General features: G+C 41.4%; 1 protein-coding gene across 2 annotated transcripts in view; it reads right to left on the bottom strand.

Moving 5' to 3' along the window:
* The window catches only part of RNF145 (ring finger protein 145), a 45,911-nt gene extending 28,727 nt beyond the window's left edge, over positions 1-17,184 (bottom strand). Inside the window, exons 1-2 of one of the 2 annotated variants that reach the window (XM_058848808.1) lie at positions 16,941-17,184; positions 7,676-7,889 (exon numbers count right to left, since the gene is read on the bottom strand). In XM_058848808.1, the coding sequence (XP_058704791.1) occupies positions 7,676-7,859 (184 nt within the window). In that variant the 5' untranslated portion in view covers positions 7,860-7,889; positions 16,941-17,184. Of the gene's footprint in view, positions 1-7,675; positions 7,890-16,245; positions 16,663-16,940 lie in introns of those variants that run through there. The other variant, XM_058848809.1, reaches the window with a different exon arrangement.
* Positions 17,185-20,065: the final 2,881 nt, after the last annotated feature.

The following is a 20,065-nucleotide window of genomic DNA, read 5'->3' as shown; positions in this document are numbered from 1 at the left end:
AGCAAGATAAATTCAGGTAAGACAGATGATAGGATCAATGACAGATAGACAAAGCCTATTTACTTACCTCTTCTAAATATCAGTATATCATTTATGTATTTAACATTAAAGATAATTTTTCAATCATCTTCATGAAGTGGATGTGACAAGTTGCACATTTGTCTCAGGATGTGCTTTTTAAAAAGCTGAAATAATTGATAGTTTATTTTATTAAAATCAAGTGTCATACAAGTCACTAATTCTGTACAATATCACTTTGACCAGAGGGCTGGAGCACCTCTCCTGTGAGGACAGGCTGGGGGAGTTGGGGCTGTTCAGCCTGGAGAACAGAATCATTTTTATTCTGAGATTTTTTTAAAGGGGCCTGAAACACCTCCATCAGTTTCCTTCTAGCAACTGCTTTATACAGAATAAATGCTTCTTTACAGCACATGAGATGTTCTACACCATCAGTTTTCTTCACAAACATCTGCATTTTCTGGAACTGCTGTTCTCTGTTCACCACCTTCCTTCTACCAAACACACAAATGACGAGAGCAGGAACTCCTCAGCAATCTCCATGAGGACATTTCACTACCTTGCACCACAGCACAGCTTCATGAGCCAGCCCCAGAGCTCTCAAACCATCTGCAGACATTCCTATACCTCATCTCTGCTGCATTCACTCCTTTCCCTGGATTCCTTTGAGAGGGACGATTCTCCCTGAGGAACAGCCCACAACCATTTATCAACCATTTCTCATTCCAGCACGTGAGTCAAATCTCTCTAAACCTTTCCTTCTCACTGTAGCCTGTGACTCACCTTCAGGTGGAGAACGAAATGGAGTTTATTATGCAGTCTTTTATTCTTCTATTACTCTATAAATAGTTTTAGAATACCTGTTTACTGTATCTGTATTTAAGCTCTGTCATCTTTTCCTTATTCTAGCACAAGAAAGTCTGCTCCTTGGCCATGTGATGATGTACCTGAGCAATGGTAGGATCATTTCTGTAAAAGTAACATGTTTTATAGGGTAGTAACAAAGACATGAGACATGGAAGGATTTTAGACATCACTGAAGTTCATTCTTCTCTACATGATCACAACTTTAATAACAAACAACAACAAAATACTTAGGATCCTTCAGGATACAATGAAGAGAGTGGGAAAAAAAAATAAAAGGCTAAATTAAAAGATGAAGAAAGTACTGTCACAGTGCCTTCTAACCAGCAGGCTTCCACACTGCACAGATGCTCAGATCTGTGCAGGGAAGCAGCATGAGACAGCCAAGGTTACTGCAGAAGCTTCAGCAATGAACTCCACTGCTCAGGAGTCTGGGCTGGAATATAAATGTTCACTTTGAAGCAGCCATTTGGTTTAATTGTTAGACTTTGAAGAGGGGGAGAGCAACAGACATCTAAAGTAGTTCCCATTCAATCTTATTTACAATTTCCTCTTGTGACTTGGTAAGAGGGAGATTTCAGCATACTTCATGCTGCAATATTTGCATTTTTGCTGCAGAGGCCCTATTCCCAAAGTGGTACCAACCTTATTTTTATCAACAAAGCTTTTGCCAAAAACAAAAAGCGCCAAATAATTCTTTACCAATGCATCTGATTGCAGAAGAAAAGGAAGACAAGCTCAAATTCAGACATACTTGCAATAATATTCTATTCCCTTTGTTCTCCTGCAGACAAATGAAGTAATTAGTGTATGGTGTAAATAATATTCCACTTAAAAAAAACAAAAGGACCAGGAAATTAAATTTCTCACAGTAGCTCTCTCATCTAAATCATTATGTTCTGTTTTCATTTGCACCTCCTTTCCCAGAAGGAAATACGATGTTGAGAACATATATCCTTTGGAGAGAGTCCCCACACACAAGGACTTGCAGTCTGAGAAACTTCCTGGTCATCTTACTGGGTAACCTTTGAGCAGGAGTTAACAATAACTAACACTCACCTCCAAATGGAGTTTTGGAGCTCTGTGTCAGCAGTGAGCACCCCCCTCCCTTGATTTAGGCTGTGCTATTTTTGCTCTTGGGACTTGGTGCATTGTCCCTTTTGACTCACTAAGTAAAAGTGAATTTGAAAGTAAAGTACATTTCTGTATAAAGCAAGCAGCAGGCTCAGGGAAGCCAAATTCCTGCCCCAGTAAAGGAATGGTTCTAACACACATTAAAAAACAAGTAAACAAGATAAAGAAAAGACAGAATAATCTTCCCTGAATACAGAGTGCCCTAGTGCCACAACACCAAGAAAGAGACTTGCACCTTTATGCTTCCAGCATTACAGAAGATGCATTCTGCCAAACTTAAAAATACACAAATCCCCCACTCAGCTCCTATTCAGGAGCACAAGGAAGCAGAGAACTTCTACTGCCTCTCTTGCAAGACGGTACAGATTTAGGCTCCACTGGAGAAAATAAAGTGTGAAAATCATCCTAAGCAGAAAAGCAAAGTTAAACTCTTCTAGACAAGAACACGAGTATTAACCAGTTCATGACCTCATTTACAGGCTGTTGATTCAGCTCGCTGAAAACCTCTGGCTGTGCAATGCTCATTGTTCAGTGAGCAGCAGCTCACAGACTGCCTTTCAGCAATCTCTCTCCATTTCTGTACCACCAAGGTGTTCCCAGCTTCTCTCACCAGAATTACCTCTTTGCCGACTCAAGTGTCTGAGGTTTATTGACTGCACACAATGGAGGCTTCTGGAACATGATCAAAGTCGCAACTCATCCTCTTTATGGAGCACTTTAGTGCTCATTTGCATGATTACAGATCCCTTGTGTCCATTTCATATTATCACTCACAGTTTCCTGCACATTTAGACTAAAAATGAGAACTCTGCACATCAAAGAGTTCATAACATTTCTTAATAAGGCCACACCAACTCTTGGAGTGCCAGAAAGTAGGAGCACAATTGCTTGGATTCTACCAGGAATTTAATTTAGGAGGCCCTACTTTTCCATTTTCCCATATCCTGTGAGGGTAAAGGATCCATGATTTGCAAGGCAACTTGCTGGGAAGCAGCAAGTCATGAGCCACAGACTCCATCCCAACACCCAGCTCTCCTGCCTCAAAGAGGGATCAGTGCACTCCGAGTTACTCACTGCACTTCAGACAAATCCTTGCCTGTCCTCATTTCAGTTTATTCAGACCTATGTCTGGCCACAACATGCAAGTACCAACAGAACAGGGCATATTTCTGAAAGCCTGCATTTGAGATGGCAGAAGTACTACAGAAACAGCTGGCACCTTTATTTTCAGTGTGTTTAATTCTCAGGATAACCAATCACCAGACTGGTTACACTGCTATTTAAACAGATTTAATATATTGTCAATGTCTCAAGAGTGGATGACTTTTAAAATATACACTTTTATATACCTGTTCTCCAGAAAATGCAGGAAAATTAGTTCAAAAGTGAGAAAACACACATCTAAAGATAGTCACACACAAGGAAATTGGTATTTATTCAGTCATGGCTCAGAACAACTGTAAACACAGATCAGAAATCCTGTTATCAGTATCTGCACATCTCGGTGAAAATAATCCCAACAAAACTATTCATTACTGGGGTACTGCCATCAACAGCTGTTTCTTCAATTTTTAAATGCTTAACAGATTGTGTACTCTAAGTATAAATAATCCAAGAAACTGAGTTCTTTACAGAGATTTGCAGTATTGTCTGAACAAATAAAATGGACTTTTGATTCTAGTTCTGCCATATGATTCAGAGGCTCTTTATAAATCACTAAGACAAGCTGCAATGCTGTCATGAGACTGCTACTCAGAATCAAAAATTTTAATCATCTCCTTTCAAAAAGGCTGCTAGTGGCTCCTTTTTAAAAAATAAAATTTAAAAAAAAAAAGAAAAGTAGTGATACGGGTTGCCAAAAAAGAGACAACAGCTTTATACTGAAAAATTACCTGCAAGTATCCATATGCTGAGAATGCTGCTTAGAAAAAGTCTGCAACACTTAGGGAGCAGTAGAGGAACCTTCAGTCTTGAGTCAGAAAATAAAAAAGGTGTGCTGGATTTTGAGCACAGCACGCTCTCTACCTCCTCCTGTGTCCTACCAACTGCAGCATACACTGCATTTTATCCAAAAAGAGAATGACAAGACGTAACAAGTAATTATTTTAAGAAATAAAGACCAAGTCCATGTCATCAAATTGCACTTGATTAAAATTAGCTACAGTTTAAAATTAAATAGTAACACTCAGAAAATAGTTCTACTACCCATTTATCTAAGTGCTGCTGGCAGGAAAGAGACAGAAGACATACAGCAGCAAAGCCAGAGATGCTGTTTCTAAGCAGGACCTGATCTTTGTATGCATTTACACATTTAAGTCATGCATCCTCTTCTTGCAATTTTAGGCAATTTGTTTCTGTAATGCACCAACTCATTTCTTCTCACACTGAAGCTTCACTTGGCATTTCTTACAGTGTTTGTACCACAGTAGAGTATCTTTCCCCTTAAAAGGCAACACAAAAAAAAGAAATCTAAATAAAAGATCTTCTTGTAAAGCACAAGAGCTTAAAGAAAAGAGGGCAGACCAAAGGGTGCAATCAGCACACAAGGGCAGGAAGTCCAGCAGGTTTCTCCTCCCTCGAGCCCCCCTCATAAAAGCAGCATTCATAACAAGCAGCTCACACCTGGCAAATGATGTGACCAAGAGATTGAAGTATTAACCACAGCAGTTCAAGAAACTGTCATTACAAACAGGGTTGTGAAAGATGACACACCTTCTGCCTATTCCAAATATCTAAATACTTTCCTTCTATTTTCCCTCCATGATTTTCTTTTTCTTTTTTGTAACGACAAAGAATACAGTTTAAGATAGAAAACCACTCTATTTTTCCTCTTCAGTAAGAAAACCCTGTATTTAGTGCAATTCTGTGCCTCACTCATGACAGTGACTTAAATTCCAAGCCTGACTCAGATTATAGGTTAAGCTCATGAGTCTTTCCATCTAGCTCAAAGTATTTACCAGTTAGCACAAACACCATTGCTTTGCCCTTCTTCAAAGGAGGAAATTACGTGGTTTCAACTGTTTTCCACCTTCTTCACCAAAATAACACAAAAAGAAATGTCTGTTTTCTCACAGCTACTCTACAGTGCAGAAGAAAATGGAAAAGTCTGGCAATAAGTGCTAATCTACCCTACACAGAGGTTTCACCAATTCTGACCAGAAATTTATCTCTGCTGTTTGCACTGCTCTGTGCATATTTAGTTAAATTTCATGCAGGTGAATTTGTGGTTGAGTGGTTATCAGGACTGAGTATTTTCCTTTGCTCAAAGAGATAAGAGCTGTTTCATGGAAAGATATCAAAAGGAAAAGTTGTTTCAAAGAACAAAGTGCATTTTAGAAGCTTTTATTATAGTCCCAGTACTGCTAACTGGAGAGGGAATCACACGGGAACACACATCATTTCACTTGTTACATTTAAACAGGAAAGGCACTCCTGGTAACCCCCAGTTCTGAGCAAATTTCCAATTCTATCTCCTTACTTCCAGGAAAAGGTTCACTATATAAAGATTGGTAGAGTTTATTAATTTTTAGGGCTCTCTAATCAAATTGTTCCTTGAGCATCTGCCCGAGATAGATGCACCCAATTTCCTCAGCTGCTGGAAGCACTTATATAGCACTATATATAGCACTACAAGATACTGGCTTGTAGAAAAATTCAGTGATTGTTTGATATTGCAAAGCTGCCACTGCATTTGCTGATAGTGTTTCCTAACTGCAAATATGAAGAGAGGATTTTTTTTTTCTAAATAAAGCAGATTAGCATGTTGAAACACATCCATGGTGAATTGTTTAAATTATATGCTGGCAGTGAATTTCCCCCAATGTATCTTCAAAGAAGCTTAATTCTCCAAACTGGTGGAAAAGTACTTTGTTTTCCCTACAAATCCAATTTATATATTTTGATACATCATCTTAATTAATGTCATATTCTAAAGTAATGCAAGTAAATCTATATAAAATGTCATGGAGGCATGTAAATTGATTTAGCCCAGCTTCACTCTGACACAACTTAAAAAAACCCCAACAACCAAGGAAATGAAACACAACTTTATTTGAAAAGTACTAGGAAAGTTTTGTCACTAAAAATTTTCTGAAAATCTCTTAAAAAGAGCACTGTGTCTGACAATTTAGAATCTCTTACACAGCAACCATCAGTTGGAGAAATAGAAGTGCATCCATTCAATGTCATAAAAGCAAGAAGTAAAAAACTGTTGAATGACTGTGCACCAGTACAAAAGCACCCCTTGCACAAGGAGCACGAAGTCAGATTCCACTGGTTTAGTACCAAAATAGCAACCAGGTGGGAAATTCTTTGGTAACAATAACCACTCCCTCTGTAGTGCTTTTTATTGGTGTATCTCAGCATATTTCAACAAGGACAAGATTATCAAATACCTATAAAGAATGGCTTTGTCACAGCTGGAAATTACCCACTGCCATCTTGAAAACCTACTGTTAGTTCTGCATTAGAACCTGATCTGATAAAGTTATTCCTAAAAGCTTTGTGTGTGCACACAAATGCAGGAGAAAGCCAGCTGTAGGTACAGGCCACCATTGTCCTGTGTCACATTCAGCAGCTCCAAACATGTCCTCGCCCACAAAGGAAAAGGGAACTGTGACACCAGTGTTTTGTACTGCAAGTACCTTGTCATCCCAGCATGAGTATAGTGGAGTCATAGCAAAGAAAACTGCACACATTTCTAGTGCAGTAAATTATTTCCAGACAACAGACATTAAAAAAACAAGGGAAGCCTCATGCCAACACTTAATGCAGACAGGATTAAAGTCAGGGCATGCTCCTTCAAAAGCCCACAGTTTTCTAAGTGCTTAAGTGTGTTTCCTTTAGCTGACTGCAGTGAATCTTTATCTTCCAAAACCATCTACAAGGAAGAAGCACTCCAGAGTGGTTAAATTATATGCTAGCCCTTTATCTCCAAGCCAGGCAGTGCTCAGGCAGATGCTCACCAGAGATCAACCTCAACAGCCCGAATCCAATCCCTAATTTACCCCATGTACAGATGAATCACATTCTCACCTGGAGAGCAGGTCCCAGAACACCAATCCTTTCATCTCCTAAAAACAGACATCTGGCATTCCAGAGCTAGACTTGCAGGCCAAGGTTCACACCTCAGCTGAGTTAGTAATTTTGTCCATTTATCTGCAACACCAGGACTGGTTACCTGCTCGAATCCACTCAGCACAGAGTTGGTTCATAAGGGTGTAAACTGAAGAGCTAAATCTGTGCAACAGAGAAAATTAAACTTCTAGTGCTGTGGTTAGTCCAAATCAGGCTACCTTTTCCCTAACCTCTGTTTAATGTTAAGTTTCTATACTTCTCTGCGCAGCATTTCACAGCAGCTTCCTCATCAGTCAGAGACAGGCCAAAGTCACTGTGCTCTTCTTTTAGGACATCAATTGTGTTTCCAAACATCAGGCTTACTTGTAAAGGGTAAATAATAACAATCAGTAAAAGCCCTGGGCAGGATTTCTTCGCTGCTAACATAAACTGTCCCTTAGGCAGACCTGTAATGAATGCATTGTCATGTTATTCTTTGTAATCAATACATTAACATGCTATTACAAAATTCTTAAAATTCTTGTAGCAAGCCAAAAGGTATTTAGTAAGTGTAGTATTTTCTCTTGAATAGATCTATACTTACCCACATAATGCATATTAAGGGCCAAGTACTTGTACTGGAAGAGAGGGTTGTTGTGCAGGCTACTTCTTTGGATCTGCTGGAAGAATGAGCTGACATCCCATCTGTACAAGACATCCAACAGCATGATGCTGGGGACCCTTAGGGCCACGTTTAATACTGCCTCCAACTTCTCCTTTGCAGCCATTCTCTTCCCTTTCTGTGAATTGGCAGCAGACTGTAAATAGCACAAGAGAGAGAAGAGTAATCAGATCAATCCCACTGTACAAACAGCCATTAGCTTTTGTGATTGTATGAATGGGGCTTCCTGTGTGGCCACAAACGACTGAATGAATCAACTGAGTTAAACTCAAATCCAGACAGGACAGCTTCTATTTTGCCTATATAAAGGTCAATTTGCTAGCAGTTTTTTTCCATGGTGACACTGTAAAATGGGGGGAGGGCAGGTTAATGGCATGAAAATGGTCCAAGGGTGTGCACCGTTCTTATTTACACTCATTTAGCATCCAAGATCTCAGCCAAAAGACCCCAGTGTAGTAGGTACTCCATAAACATTTACATGATCAGCATTAGAATGTAATACTCTGTATGCTTTAGAAACCAAACACCAACAAAATTCAGACATTACATCCATCTAGCTTAGCACTATTTCTATGTCTCTCAAATTAAATAATCACCAATTAAGGTGATTTTAAATATTTTGGATTCACTTCCTCAATGTAAATTGCAATAAATAATTTTCAAATACCTAAGCTTTAAAAAAATCATTTACAGCCTTCATTAACCTCTACAAATTTATCTATTTATAAAATTTGAGGGCTGCATGTTTTGAAGAATAGGACCAATAATTCAGCTATTCTACTAATTTCTATGTAATTCACCACAAGGAATCCTATAAACAAAAGAACATATCCTCACTCCTGAATACTAGAAGATAATTTCATTTTGGAGTTTGCCACCAGGCAAGATAATTGATGCATAACAATGAAGGGCACTTTTTTTAGAAACAGCTGGTCCACAACAGCATCTCAAAAGTCACCAACAGAATCATTTTAAAGAGCAAAAGGATCAGTTTGACATCCCGTCAGCGAAGACTCACAGTTGTATTTAAATGAAATGTGCTGGTTTTACCATCCACCACCTGCCCATCCTTTGAACACGATTCACTGCAGGCTGCACTAGAGAAGTGCAGTTGAAATTGGGGACAGTTGATCCAGTAAGTTTTTATCCAGAAGAAGGCACTCAAAGTAAAATCACCTACAGCACAATCAGCCCCCCGATGAGGTCAGATTTAAGAAAAGGCTCCCAATCCAAATTATTAGGGAGACGATTGAAAAGGACTGCACCCTGAGCAAAGGAATGGAAAAACCCGCACTTGAACTGCACTTTATTTTAAATAAAGGTTTACAAAATTTTATTCATGTTGTCCTCATGTAAGTTACAAAAGTTTTTCAGCTGTGCAACTTCTATACCTTAAGCCAATATAGAAGTCCAGCATGAAGTGAAACCATGCAAATATATATTAAGAAAAAAACCCAACCCAAATAATCAAAAAAACCCAACACCTCTCACTTACACACAAGCCTCGTGTGAGGTTTCATTTGTGTTGCCATGGCCTAGATGACACTACAAACTGTTCATGTCACACCTTCAGCCACGCTCACACTTCTCAAGCCACGATGACATAAAATTAATTCAGCTCAAGAAGTCAGGAGAGATCAAAACTGAGATGTGCCTAAATAAACCACAGATTGCAGGGCTGTTGCTTGCCATTGTCTAGCCCACAGTCTGATTTTTCAAGTTATGTAAATGCTGGCACTTTTTACAGAGCTCTTGCAACAGCTCTACAAACCCCAAGGGGAGCACATCCTTCCCCTCGCACAGGAAGTGCCATCCAACCACATCAGGCACTCTGCACAACACCAGCATTTCACAGAGCTGCCCAACACAAATTAAAAGGTCAGCCAGAAGATTACAAATATTTAGAATGAACAACCAAAACTACCACCCAAGCAGCAACTACAGAATCAGAGCATTGAGCATTTTGTGTGAATAAAAGGCTGAGTTTAAAGGATGGTATTGTACAAACAGAAGTTGGGATACACAGATTGTATGCAAGGAGTTACAAAAATGCAGGCTTAAATAAGTCATATCAAAATGTTTTTAATGTCCCAGAATTTTCAAAAATCTGTGGGTTTGTCAAGTTCATAAATTTAATCAAAACTCTGAAATTAGGCTGCCTCCTGGTTTTTTACTAGGTTCCTTTTCCAAGTAGATCAGGATGTAGGGATAGGGATGAGCAGAGACTGACAGGTTTTCATTCTGTCATAAAAATACCCACGTAAAGTGACAACAAGTGTCTGATAACAAATTACATTCTCAAAACTGTCAAACCTTTTTCAGCCATCAACAACAACCAAACATGTATGACAAGAAGGTAACTTTTACTTGAGCTTTCACTTTCCTTAACTACTTCAAAAAGAGAATTATGTGAACAACTTCTTTTAATACTGAAAGTTAAATTGAGGGTCAGCACATCCAAATTAAGCTGAAAAATTCTACCTCCCAAACCCATGCACAAACCCATACTTGAGACACAGCAAACTAAAAAGTGCAGCATTTAGATTTCTAGGAGAATAATTAAATTTCAAATGCTGCTAAAACAAAAGCAACACAAACTTTGAAAACCACATCATGTTGCAACGGAAGTGCTGTGAGGAGCAGCCACTGCAACTCCACAGCATCTTCTGTCCCTGACTGACAAAAATACTAATAAGAAACCCTTTAAAATTAACTGCACTAGAAATGCGGATGTGTTAAATAAAGCCTCAGTTGTAATGGTTGCCAAGTTCTAACAGAACGAAATAGAGGCAAGCAAAGTCCATTGCTCTAAGCTCATTATATTGTAAAGAGCTCTCACAATACATTATTTTGATTGGTGTAAAAACAAACAAAAAAACAACCACAACATTAAACCTCTAAAACCTTTAGATAAATGATGATGACAGGAGTTGCAGGATGCTCAGGCGTTAGAAAAAAAATAGGTCACTTGTCCTACAAAGCCAAAACATGGACTGGGGAGCCACTTGTTTGTGTTTCGAAATTTTTTTTCCCATGATTTCAAACATTGCTCTGTTCCAAATAAGAGTAAGAAAAGGAACAGTCTCAATAAGACTGTCACAGTTTAACCCCTGCTGGGAGGTAACATCACACAGCCACTTGCTCACCATCACCCCTCCTAGTAGGATGAAGAGGAGAACTGAAAAAAAAAGGTAAAAACCTTGGGTTGAGATAAGAACACTTTAATAAACAAAATAAAATACCAATGATGATAACTGTGGTGAAAGGTAGATAACAACAAAAAAAAAAAACCACCTAAAACACTGAAAGAGAGGACTAAAACCCAAGAGAAAGCAGTGACACAGTGCAGTTGTTCACCACCCACTCAGTGATGCCCATCCAGTCTCTGAGCAGCAGTCAGTGTCTCCCAGCCAATTCCCCCCTGTTTATACACTGGGCATGAGGTTCTGTGGTGTGGAATATCCCTTTGCCCAGTTCCCCCAGCTCCCTGTGCACCTGCTCACTGCCAGAGCACAGGAAACTGAAAAGTCCTTGATTAGAGTAAGCACAGCTTGGCACCAACTAAACCATTGGTGTGCCACCAGCATTATTCTCGTACTAAACCCAAAACAGCACTGCACCAGCTAGTAAAATTAACTCAATTCCAGCAAAAGCCAAGACCAAAAACTTCAGATTTCACATCTAAAGCTGTGCTATTTGGCCAAACTACCTTTTAAAAAAATCCCATTATAACTGATTGTTCATGGAACATAGATTGCTCATTTTTGTTCTACAACGGTCATGTTTCAAAAATCTCTCCCTCCCCTGGCACATCCATTTTGTCAAAAGCATATTCCTGGTTGGTCTTAAAGAAAGCAGTAGAGTTGGCAAAAATCAATTGAAAAAAACAGACAAAAAAACCCCACTCCTTCAAGTTTGTCCCAGCTCATTCCATCAGCAGAACAGACCATCTTGAGTGTGATCACACGGCACGTACCCTCTTAAAGATAACACACATTTTCCCTTTCACAGAATTTTCTTTCTGAAGTTTTGTCACAACATAAAATTTTGCCATTTCAGCTGAAGCTGTGAATTCTGCCACTTAAACCAGTGTAACTGTTGCTTCTGCACCAACATAAATATAAATCTATCATATCACAGACAGGAAATATGCCCTGGTAAAGCAGAACAAGGGGCAGCAAAAATCTGTACCCATTTATCCAAACAGGTAAAAAAATCACATTAACAGAGGAAAGTTTGTACATTTAGGAAAGCATTAATCATAAAGTTACTTTATAGTTACAGAAATAAACTGGAATATCTGCAAGTGTAAGTTATTCCAAGACTATTGCCACCAAAATTCACCACAGAAAGTAATTCCAGTCGAGATCAGAATCTCAAAACCAGACTTGCTCCTGCAACATTCAGCCTCACATCTGTGAACAAGATGCTCATTCTGCTACAGCATCACAACCTAAAATACTTGGCAAGATTAACTAAGAACAAAAAGAAAGAATTTCAACTTCTGTTTCTCACATCTATGAAATTCTAGTTACTCTGGATACATCTGTTAACAAGTAGATTCTGGTCTGTAGTTTAGTTTCCACGTTAGATTATTTTTCAGTAATAGAGTCTGAAACTAAAAATATCACCAGGAAAACCTTTTGTTTTCCTTTGAGGTAAACTCTGCTAGACAGACTTCGAAGAGGAAAAAATAAATTTAAAAAATAAATCCAAACAAAAGACAAAATATACAACTCTTATCAGTAGCTCTAGATAAGTTCTGTGTCACAGTTCAACAACTAAATTTAGACCCATCAGCTGGGTTGTACCCACTCACTCCCTTCTTTATACCTCTCCTGGTCTGGGGAGCAAAAAGAATTTGATTTACAGAAGAATCACATTCTTCAAAGACTCAGCTCCTTCTATCATCAGTTTGGGAGGGAGAGAACAAAGGGAAGGAACAGGACGTAAAGGTTTATCAAATATGCACTTAGAAAAGAATCTCCCTGTGTGATTCTGTAGAAAAAAAACAAAAACAAAAACAAACCTAGAACTCAGAGTACATGAGTCACCAATCCATCAAAAGGGCTCTTTCCCTCTCAGACAGTACAGAGGAAAGGAAAAGACTGCCTTGCTCCCATGCAATTTAAATTGGCTAACAAGGACAGCAATCAAAGATTTCTGCTGAGAAGGCCAGATCCAGCAAGATACCAAGAGCAGGAATAAAACCCTGGAACACGGAAGACGTGCACAGCAACAGCAGCACTGGCACCAGTCACTGCTCCCAGTAATGCTCAGTCCTAGATCACTGGAGTAGTTCAGAAATTTCAAATAATAACCAGAGAGTATTTAGCCTTCCATTTAAAGGTTTAAAGAGTCAGTCAGCAAACAGACAGCTCGATCTTGCTGTGTAAGCAGTTAACAAGAACAAACAATATTTTTTTTCTCCTTATTTTTTTCCCATCTGATCGAACAATATGGATTGCTATCCAGTTGCTGCAGTGGTGTGGCTGAAGAACTGGTATTTCTACCTAGAAAACACAGTAATTCCTACATTCCTGCTCATCCAAGAGTCATTCAGTTGTGAACTGTGGTACAGCTAAGGTTAACCATTCCAAACAAATAGAGCACGTGTTTTGCAAAAGCAAATGTTACTGCAAAATAAATTAGGTCAAACTCTTCTCTGTTCACAGGGACTTCAGTGAACATGAATTCACATTAAAGGCATATTAAAAATGGACAAAAGCAAGTACGGAAGGTTAATTGCAGAGAACAAAAAAAATAATCTACATTTCCAACTTTCATTAATTCTAGAAAATTTTATATGAGGGGAAAGAAAACCAATCCAGGAAATGAAGATACATATTACAGAGCTGTGAAGATAAAGTTTTCTTTAAAGATTTATTTCTCGAGTACATTTATACACTATGAACAGTTTCAGTCCACTCTCAATTATATAGCAAGTGCATTATATTATTTATAGGCAGCCTGTAAAACATCCTGTGGCTTTTATTTTTCATAATGAGCAGGTAAGACAAAGGAACTGAACTCAGGGACTAACACATGTTAACAAAGGCTAACAAATCCACCAGGTATACAGCAAAATCCTCCCTTCTGTGGATTTCTATGGGATCCACGCTCTGCCTGCACTGGATCAGTTCAAATCCAGTCACAATAAGAGGGGCTGCTCGGTTTTGAGATCACAGCTTAGTTGAGCACCTGAAAGACAGTAAGCTAATACATTAAAATTAAAATATAATTAGTAATATCTTTAATTAAAATCTTCAGAAGAAAATCTAGGTTGACTCAACAAACTAAACTGCTCTGAGGTCCTTTCTGGCTCCCCGGTTTCTCACCACTTCAAGGTTTGGTTTATTAACCAGTTATTCAGCACTTTTTTTTGCCTTCACAGCCGTGTTTGCAAGCCCACACCTACAAGCCTGCCTAACCACATTTGTATCAGCACATTCTGAGAAAATCTGGGCAGCAATCCCAAAGCGCCTCTGCAGAGGAGAGAATACCCAAAGGACCTGCACACCGAGCATTAATGAGAGCCCGAGATGATGCAGTGACATCCCACCCCAGAGAGCTCCCAGGAACACCACACAGGCAAAGCTCACAAAACACCCTGCAACCCAAATGTTTTACCAGGATGAAGCCACACAACAGGATGAAATATATTTCATCCTCCACAATTGCTCAGACAGTTTTTAGCCATTTCAGACACAGCCTATGTTTAGAACCTGCAATAACAATAACTTGTTACCAGACTGGTAAATAGTTAAAATAGAAAATAAGCCTTTCAAGATTTCTCTAGGTCAGCACTGATAAAGTTTCCATCCCCACTGCTGCCTTATCCGTTTTCTGAATCGTGTAAATAAAGCTTCAAGGCCTGTGAAACAGGCAGCTCAGCTTCCTGCAGCACCAGACTCGCCTGACAGAAATATCAAATGCAGGGTGGAAATACCCAGAAAAGTTCCCTTTAAAACATGTTCAAGATATGCAACCAAAGAATTCTTCCAGAAAAGCTCCTCAAGATGAAGTACCCACTTCTGAGTGTTCCTCCCAAGTATGAAACTAATTACAGAGCAGCAGGGCCTCTCTGAAATGAGAGATGCTGGAAGGGCAGGGAAACAGGAACAGAATGAATCACACTGTAGGACTGGACTTGAATATACCCTTAAAGAGCAAAAGGATGCTGAACTGTCCACTCTAAAAACATCAAACAATGCCAGGTGTATTTAGAGCTAAAAATGCACTCAGAAGAATAAATCACCACATGGGTTCCAGAGGAGGGGAAGAGGAGCCATCTGCACTGTTTGAAGAGGAGGAAACCGACCCAAGTTTAGCAAACAGCTCGGAGAAGGTTTGTGCGAACACCAAACACCACCAAGCAGGCTCCCAGTTTTCCAGGACACACCCATCGTTCAGAGCTCACTGGCATGATGCGCCGTTCTGCATCTGCACCAAGGGCTCCAGCTCCCGAACAGGACTGAGATCCCGATCTCTGCCCATCCTCTCCCAAAGGAAGGAATTCCCCAGTATTTCTTCCAATGCTCAGTCCATGTCTCCGTCAGAATGGGGCTGTAACATCGGTAGCTCCTCAAGACTGATGTAAACCAAGTGAATCCTTGTTTTGGATGAGCAGCAGTTTTATATTGCTCTGTAAGATTTCTGATGAACCTTCTATGTAATGGTGGTCGTAAAGACACACATTTCCTTATGCTAATGGGTTGAGCACTTAATTAAAAACTTTAGTGATATTATGACTCAAAAACCAGAGCTGATCACAAGTTATTAAAGCCAACTACAAAAATAAGATACAGTTTCTCATGCACAGGCCCCCTCCTATCTAAGTTAACCAGCAAGAAAAAGCCAAGGTTACAGAGAAACCAAAGTCACAGGACGCAATAGCTCAGATCACCCATCTAAACTAAGTATTTTTTTCCATATTTAAATCTATCTTCCACCCTACAAAAATGATCAAAAAGTAATTAATAATTATTTCTTTCCTCTCCTTCCAAGTTTTATCTCTACGGACACATTATAAACACAGACAAACCCTAAATGAAATATATGTAAAAGTATCCAAGTCTGAAACACAAGTTAATAGAAACTCTTGAACTAAAAACTGCTTAAGAAATGAATACCGCAACACCTACAGGTTTCAAAAAAAAAGTATTCTGAATGAGATCACAAATGGCTAATATTAATGAGTCAAACGTATTACACAAATCTCTCTTTTCTTTGGTATATTTTGCCCATAGTTTCTAATATTCTCTTTCATTTGCTGATACTTGCGGCATTACACACAAAAAAAAAAGCACATTTTTTTCATTTTATTCCCCCAATCACATTATTTATGCACCAGGTCCCACACACACACCCCCAAAACGGCAGCACAACCAGAAGGTAAGAATCCCTCTAAGAGCTCCATCTGTCACAAGTATACTTTGGTACACAGAACTACTCCCGAGCACAGAAGAAAAATGAAAATTCTTATCACAAACCTTATTTTAAAAGGCTACAGAAGGTCTCATAAAACCGCCTGACATGACATAAGTAGGAAAAATGGAAAGAGCCCTGTTCTCCACGCCACGGGCAGGCTGTTCCTTACATAAGCATGACCATATGCTCCGGGGCCCGTCTCCAGGAGAGGTGCCCGGCTCCGCTCCGTGTCTCAGCCGTGACGGCACCGGGCCGGGGGATGCTCAGCCGGCTGCGGGCACCGGAGGGCACAGCCCGACCCCGGGCAGGGCACAGCCCGACCCCGGGCAGGGCGGGCAGCAGCGCAGCCCCCCGGCCAAGCCAGCGGCTGTGTCAGGGCTGCAGCAGCCCGCACCGGGCGTGCGAACCGCGGCCCCCCGCTGCCCCGCTCCCCAGCAGGACACTTATTGCCTGCCCGGTGCAACTCCCGCGCTCCCCGCCGCGGGCAGCCCCGCGCATCCTGCCCGGCCCCGCTGAACTCCAGTAACCCCAGCGGCTCCCGGCGCCGGCGGAGGAGGGGAGCGGGGAGGGGAAGGGGGGCGGAGGGCGGGGAGGAGCGGGAGGGGGGGGCTGCGCGCAGGGAAGGCCGGGGAGCCCCGGCACCGGCGCGGACACGCGCGGGAGCGGCGGGGGCGCGGAGGGGCGCGGGAGCGGCGGGCGGGGGGCGCCGCGGGGACGCGCGCGCGCGCGTGCCTGAAGGGGCTCGTGCGGGAATCACCTGAACCCGCGGGGTCGCCGCCGCCTCCTCCTCCACCTCCTCCTCCTCCTCCTCTCGCTCCCCGGTGGCGCGGCGGTGGCTCCGCGCTTCTCACGCCGACGGCGGCGGCGGCGGTTCGGTGCCCGGCGGCAGAGCGGCTCCTCGAGGCACCATGGCCGCGCCGCGCCGCCTCAGGGCGCCGCCGACACCCCGCGGCCCCGCGGACGGGCGGCCATGGCCCCGCTGCCTGCGCGCGCGCGCCGCCCCTCTCCGCGCATGCGCGCGCCCCGCCCGCGGAGCGGCTCCTCCGCCCCCCCCCCCCCTCCCCTCACTCCGGGCAGGTTCGGGGCGGGGGCGGAGGGAGCGGAGCCGCGTTTTGGGTAGAAAGAGCTGAGATTTGGGATGGACAGCGCTCCCCGCCGGGAGCGAGTTCTGTCCATAACGCCGACACACCTGTTCGCCTGCCCACGCCCCTGAAAAGGCAGAGGTTGTGGTTTAAAATTCTAATGGGAGCGCAGGGGTTTGGGTCCTCTCGGGACGTGCGGACTCGCCAGGGCAGCTGAGAGTCTGGAAGATGACTCAGAAAAGTCGGTCAGCAAAATTCGAGGTAGTGTCTGAGCAGATGTTTAAAAGGAAGCCCTGCTATTTTACTAATACTCCTTACTAGCCTTGTGGAACACAAAGTGCTGAATTACTTTCACATACTAAGGCTGATTCTGTTTTTTCCAGTGTTGGACTGCAGAGCCTCCAGTCACCTTCGTTGTGAGTTCAACCAGAAAAGCACCGGATTTTCTGTATTATTGCACTGTCATTTTTCAGCTGGATACCTGACCCAGGGGCTGCTCCCTCACAGCACAGGCCAGCACAGTATCGTTTCATACTTTGCAGCTCACAGACCTTGCATGGAAAGTCTTACCAATATTTACCCATCCTGTCAAGGTTGCATGGCCAAGCCCTAGAACACGTTCTTCAATGCTATGGAAAAAATTATGACACAAATGGAGTAATGTTTTTTACCTTAGTATTTAAAAAAAAAAATACAAAGCCACATTGTCTGGAACATGAAAAAACTTCACTGCGGTGAGGAATGAGGGAATACACTGAACTGGAAAATCCTGTAGTTCACAAGGGCTGGGCTGGCCAATTTAATAATTGCTTTTTTCCTTCCATCTCTAATGAGCAGTGGAGCATTCACAGACGTAGCTATTAACAATACCTCAAAACAGTGTCTTTAACTCTGTGAAGCAGAGATGTTAAAATAAGGAGTTTGGGTGTCTGTCCGCATTGTGCTTTGCAAAATTACTTTGTCTGAGTACCTGAAGTATTTCAAAACACCAGGAGAAAAGCGTAGTTTGAACATGTCCATCCTCAGATGGTGCATTTGGTGTTCACACCGGGCCAATCTTCTCAACTCCAGACATTCCAGCATGCAGGAAATCAAATGGCACAACTGACAGGAGTCTCACAAACCTTTGCAGGTACCATGGAACAGATCAGCACCATTTTTTTACAAGCCTCAGATTTTAATACAATTTAAATAAAAGCAGCAGGCTTTGCACTGAAAAATGTTTACTTTAAATCTATCAATTTATGCAAGGGTTCCTACATTTGATTGAGAAATAACAAACCTGCCAGACCCAGCCAAACAAAGGATACCCACATGTGATTATTACTCATAAGTACTCTGTGCTCTGGTCAGGCTTAGGAGGTTCACCTTTCTGCACAGTTAACTTTCCTCCTTTGTCACTTAACAGCTCCCTGCATCACAAGTGTTTGCAGCTCTTGTTTTATGAATCCCTGTATTAAGCATGCCACTATCACCTAATCCTTTTCTTGTACCTGGGGTAAATCCTACTCCAAAGCCTGGATTATTGCAGAAAACATGGGAAAACAGCTTCACCAGCCTCCAGCCACCCCATTCTTCTGGCTCAGCCCACTCACAACTGTGTCCTGTTCCTCACCACTACCCCACTTCTTATCACAGGGAATATAAAACAGCTGTCATATAAGGTATAAGAATTTCAGTTCCATTTCTAGGGGCTGCTTGACTACTCATGCCATACATGGAAAAAAAATCATGAGTCACTTCTTGTCTGTTCTTTGTAGGCTTGGTTCAGTGCTGACTGAGGTTGGGGTGATCTCTAAGTCCTACCTCTCTGCAGTGCTGCCTGGGAGAAAAGACAGCAAGCAGCAGAGAAAGACAAATACATATTCATAGCTGTGGAAAGCAACAGGTATTTATAGGAGTTGGAGTGGAAGTATCTATTATTATTCTAGAAGTAATTATATCATGAAAGTATTGTAAAGTTCTTGCTTTAGTTTGCAAGCAAACAATAGGAACCGAACCCACATTTATTTCATTTTATCCTCTCTCAGCATTTAATTCTGAAAACGTGTTACTTCACAAAAGGAAAGGTTTTATAATGAGCAGATCAGGTATGTGGCATTACTGCTGTCTTGTCAGGCATGGCTTTTTAAAAGCACTTCAACTTTCTGCTTCATTTCTCCAGAATTTTGAAAGCCTCTCCTGCATCTGACACTGGGTGGCTGAGAATTCTGAACTCAATGATTATTCATCTCTCATTATCAACAAAGGCTTTTGGATTCCAGAATTTCAGTGACCAGCAACTGAGGACTGAAGGGCACCGCTATGGTGACATCTCATTAAAACTTTGAAAGGACTTTCTCAGAGTTCAGATAATGTGGAAGCTTGATTTGTCCATGCAGATGGACACATGCCAGCAACCCCAAACTGCTTACAAAGAAAATCCCTCATATGAATTCTCAAAGAGCAGCAAAATATGCTGACGTGGAAGGACACTGCATGCATAAGGTGGACAATAACATGGGCAGTTTTATTTGAAGCTTTTTATAAATATTTTCCAAAAAATATTCATATATACATATGCAAAAGTAAAGGAATGTCTTAATGGGTAGGTTACTGGACAAAAAGTTAACTGAGGCAAAAATTAAGATTGCCTGTTGCCGTGGTTTTAAACTTGCCACCCCATGACACCTGTGAAACCTAATTTGGTACCTCATGTATAATACTGGTGGCAGCCAGCCCCCAACACTTTTGTGTTCCCTTCTTGCAATTTTATTCCATTCCCTAAACAAAGGAACAAATAAACTTTAATTCCTACAGA

Source organism: Poecile atricapillus, chromosome 13 (genome assembly GCF_030490865.1).
Source record: "Poecile atricapillus isolate bPoeAtr1 chromosome 13, bPoeAtr1.hap1, whole genome shotgun sequence".
Classification (NCBI taxonomy): domain Eukaryota; kingdom Metazoa; phylum Chordata; class Aves; order Passeriformes; family Paridae; genus Poecile; species Poecile atricapillus.
Note: the sequence above shows the minus strand (reverse complement) of the source record. Positions and strands in the feature narration are given on the sequence as shown.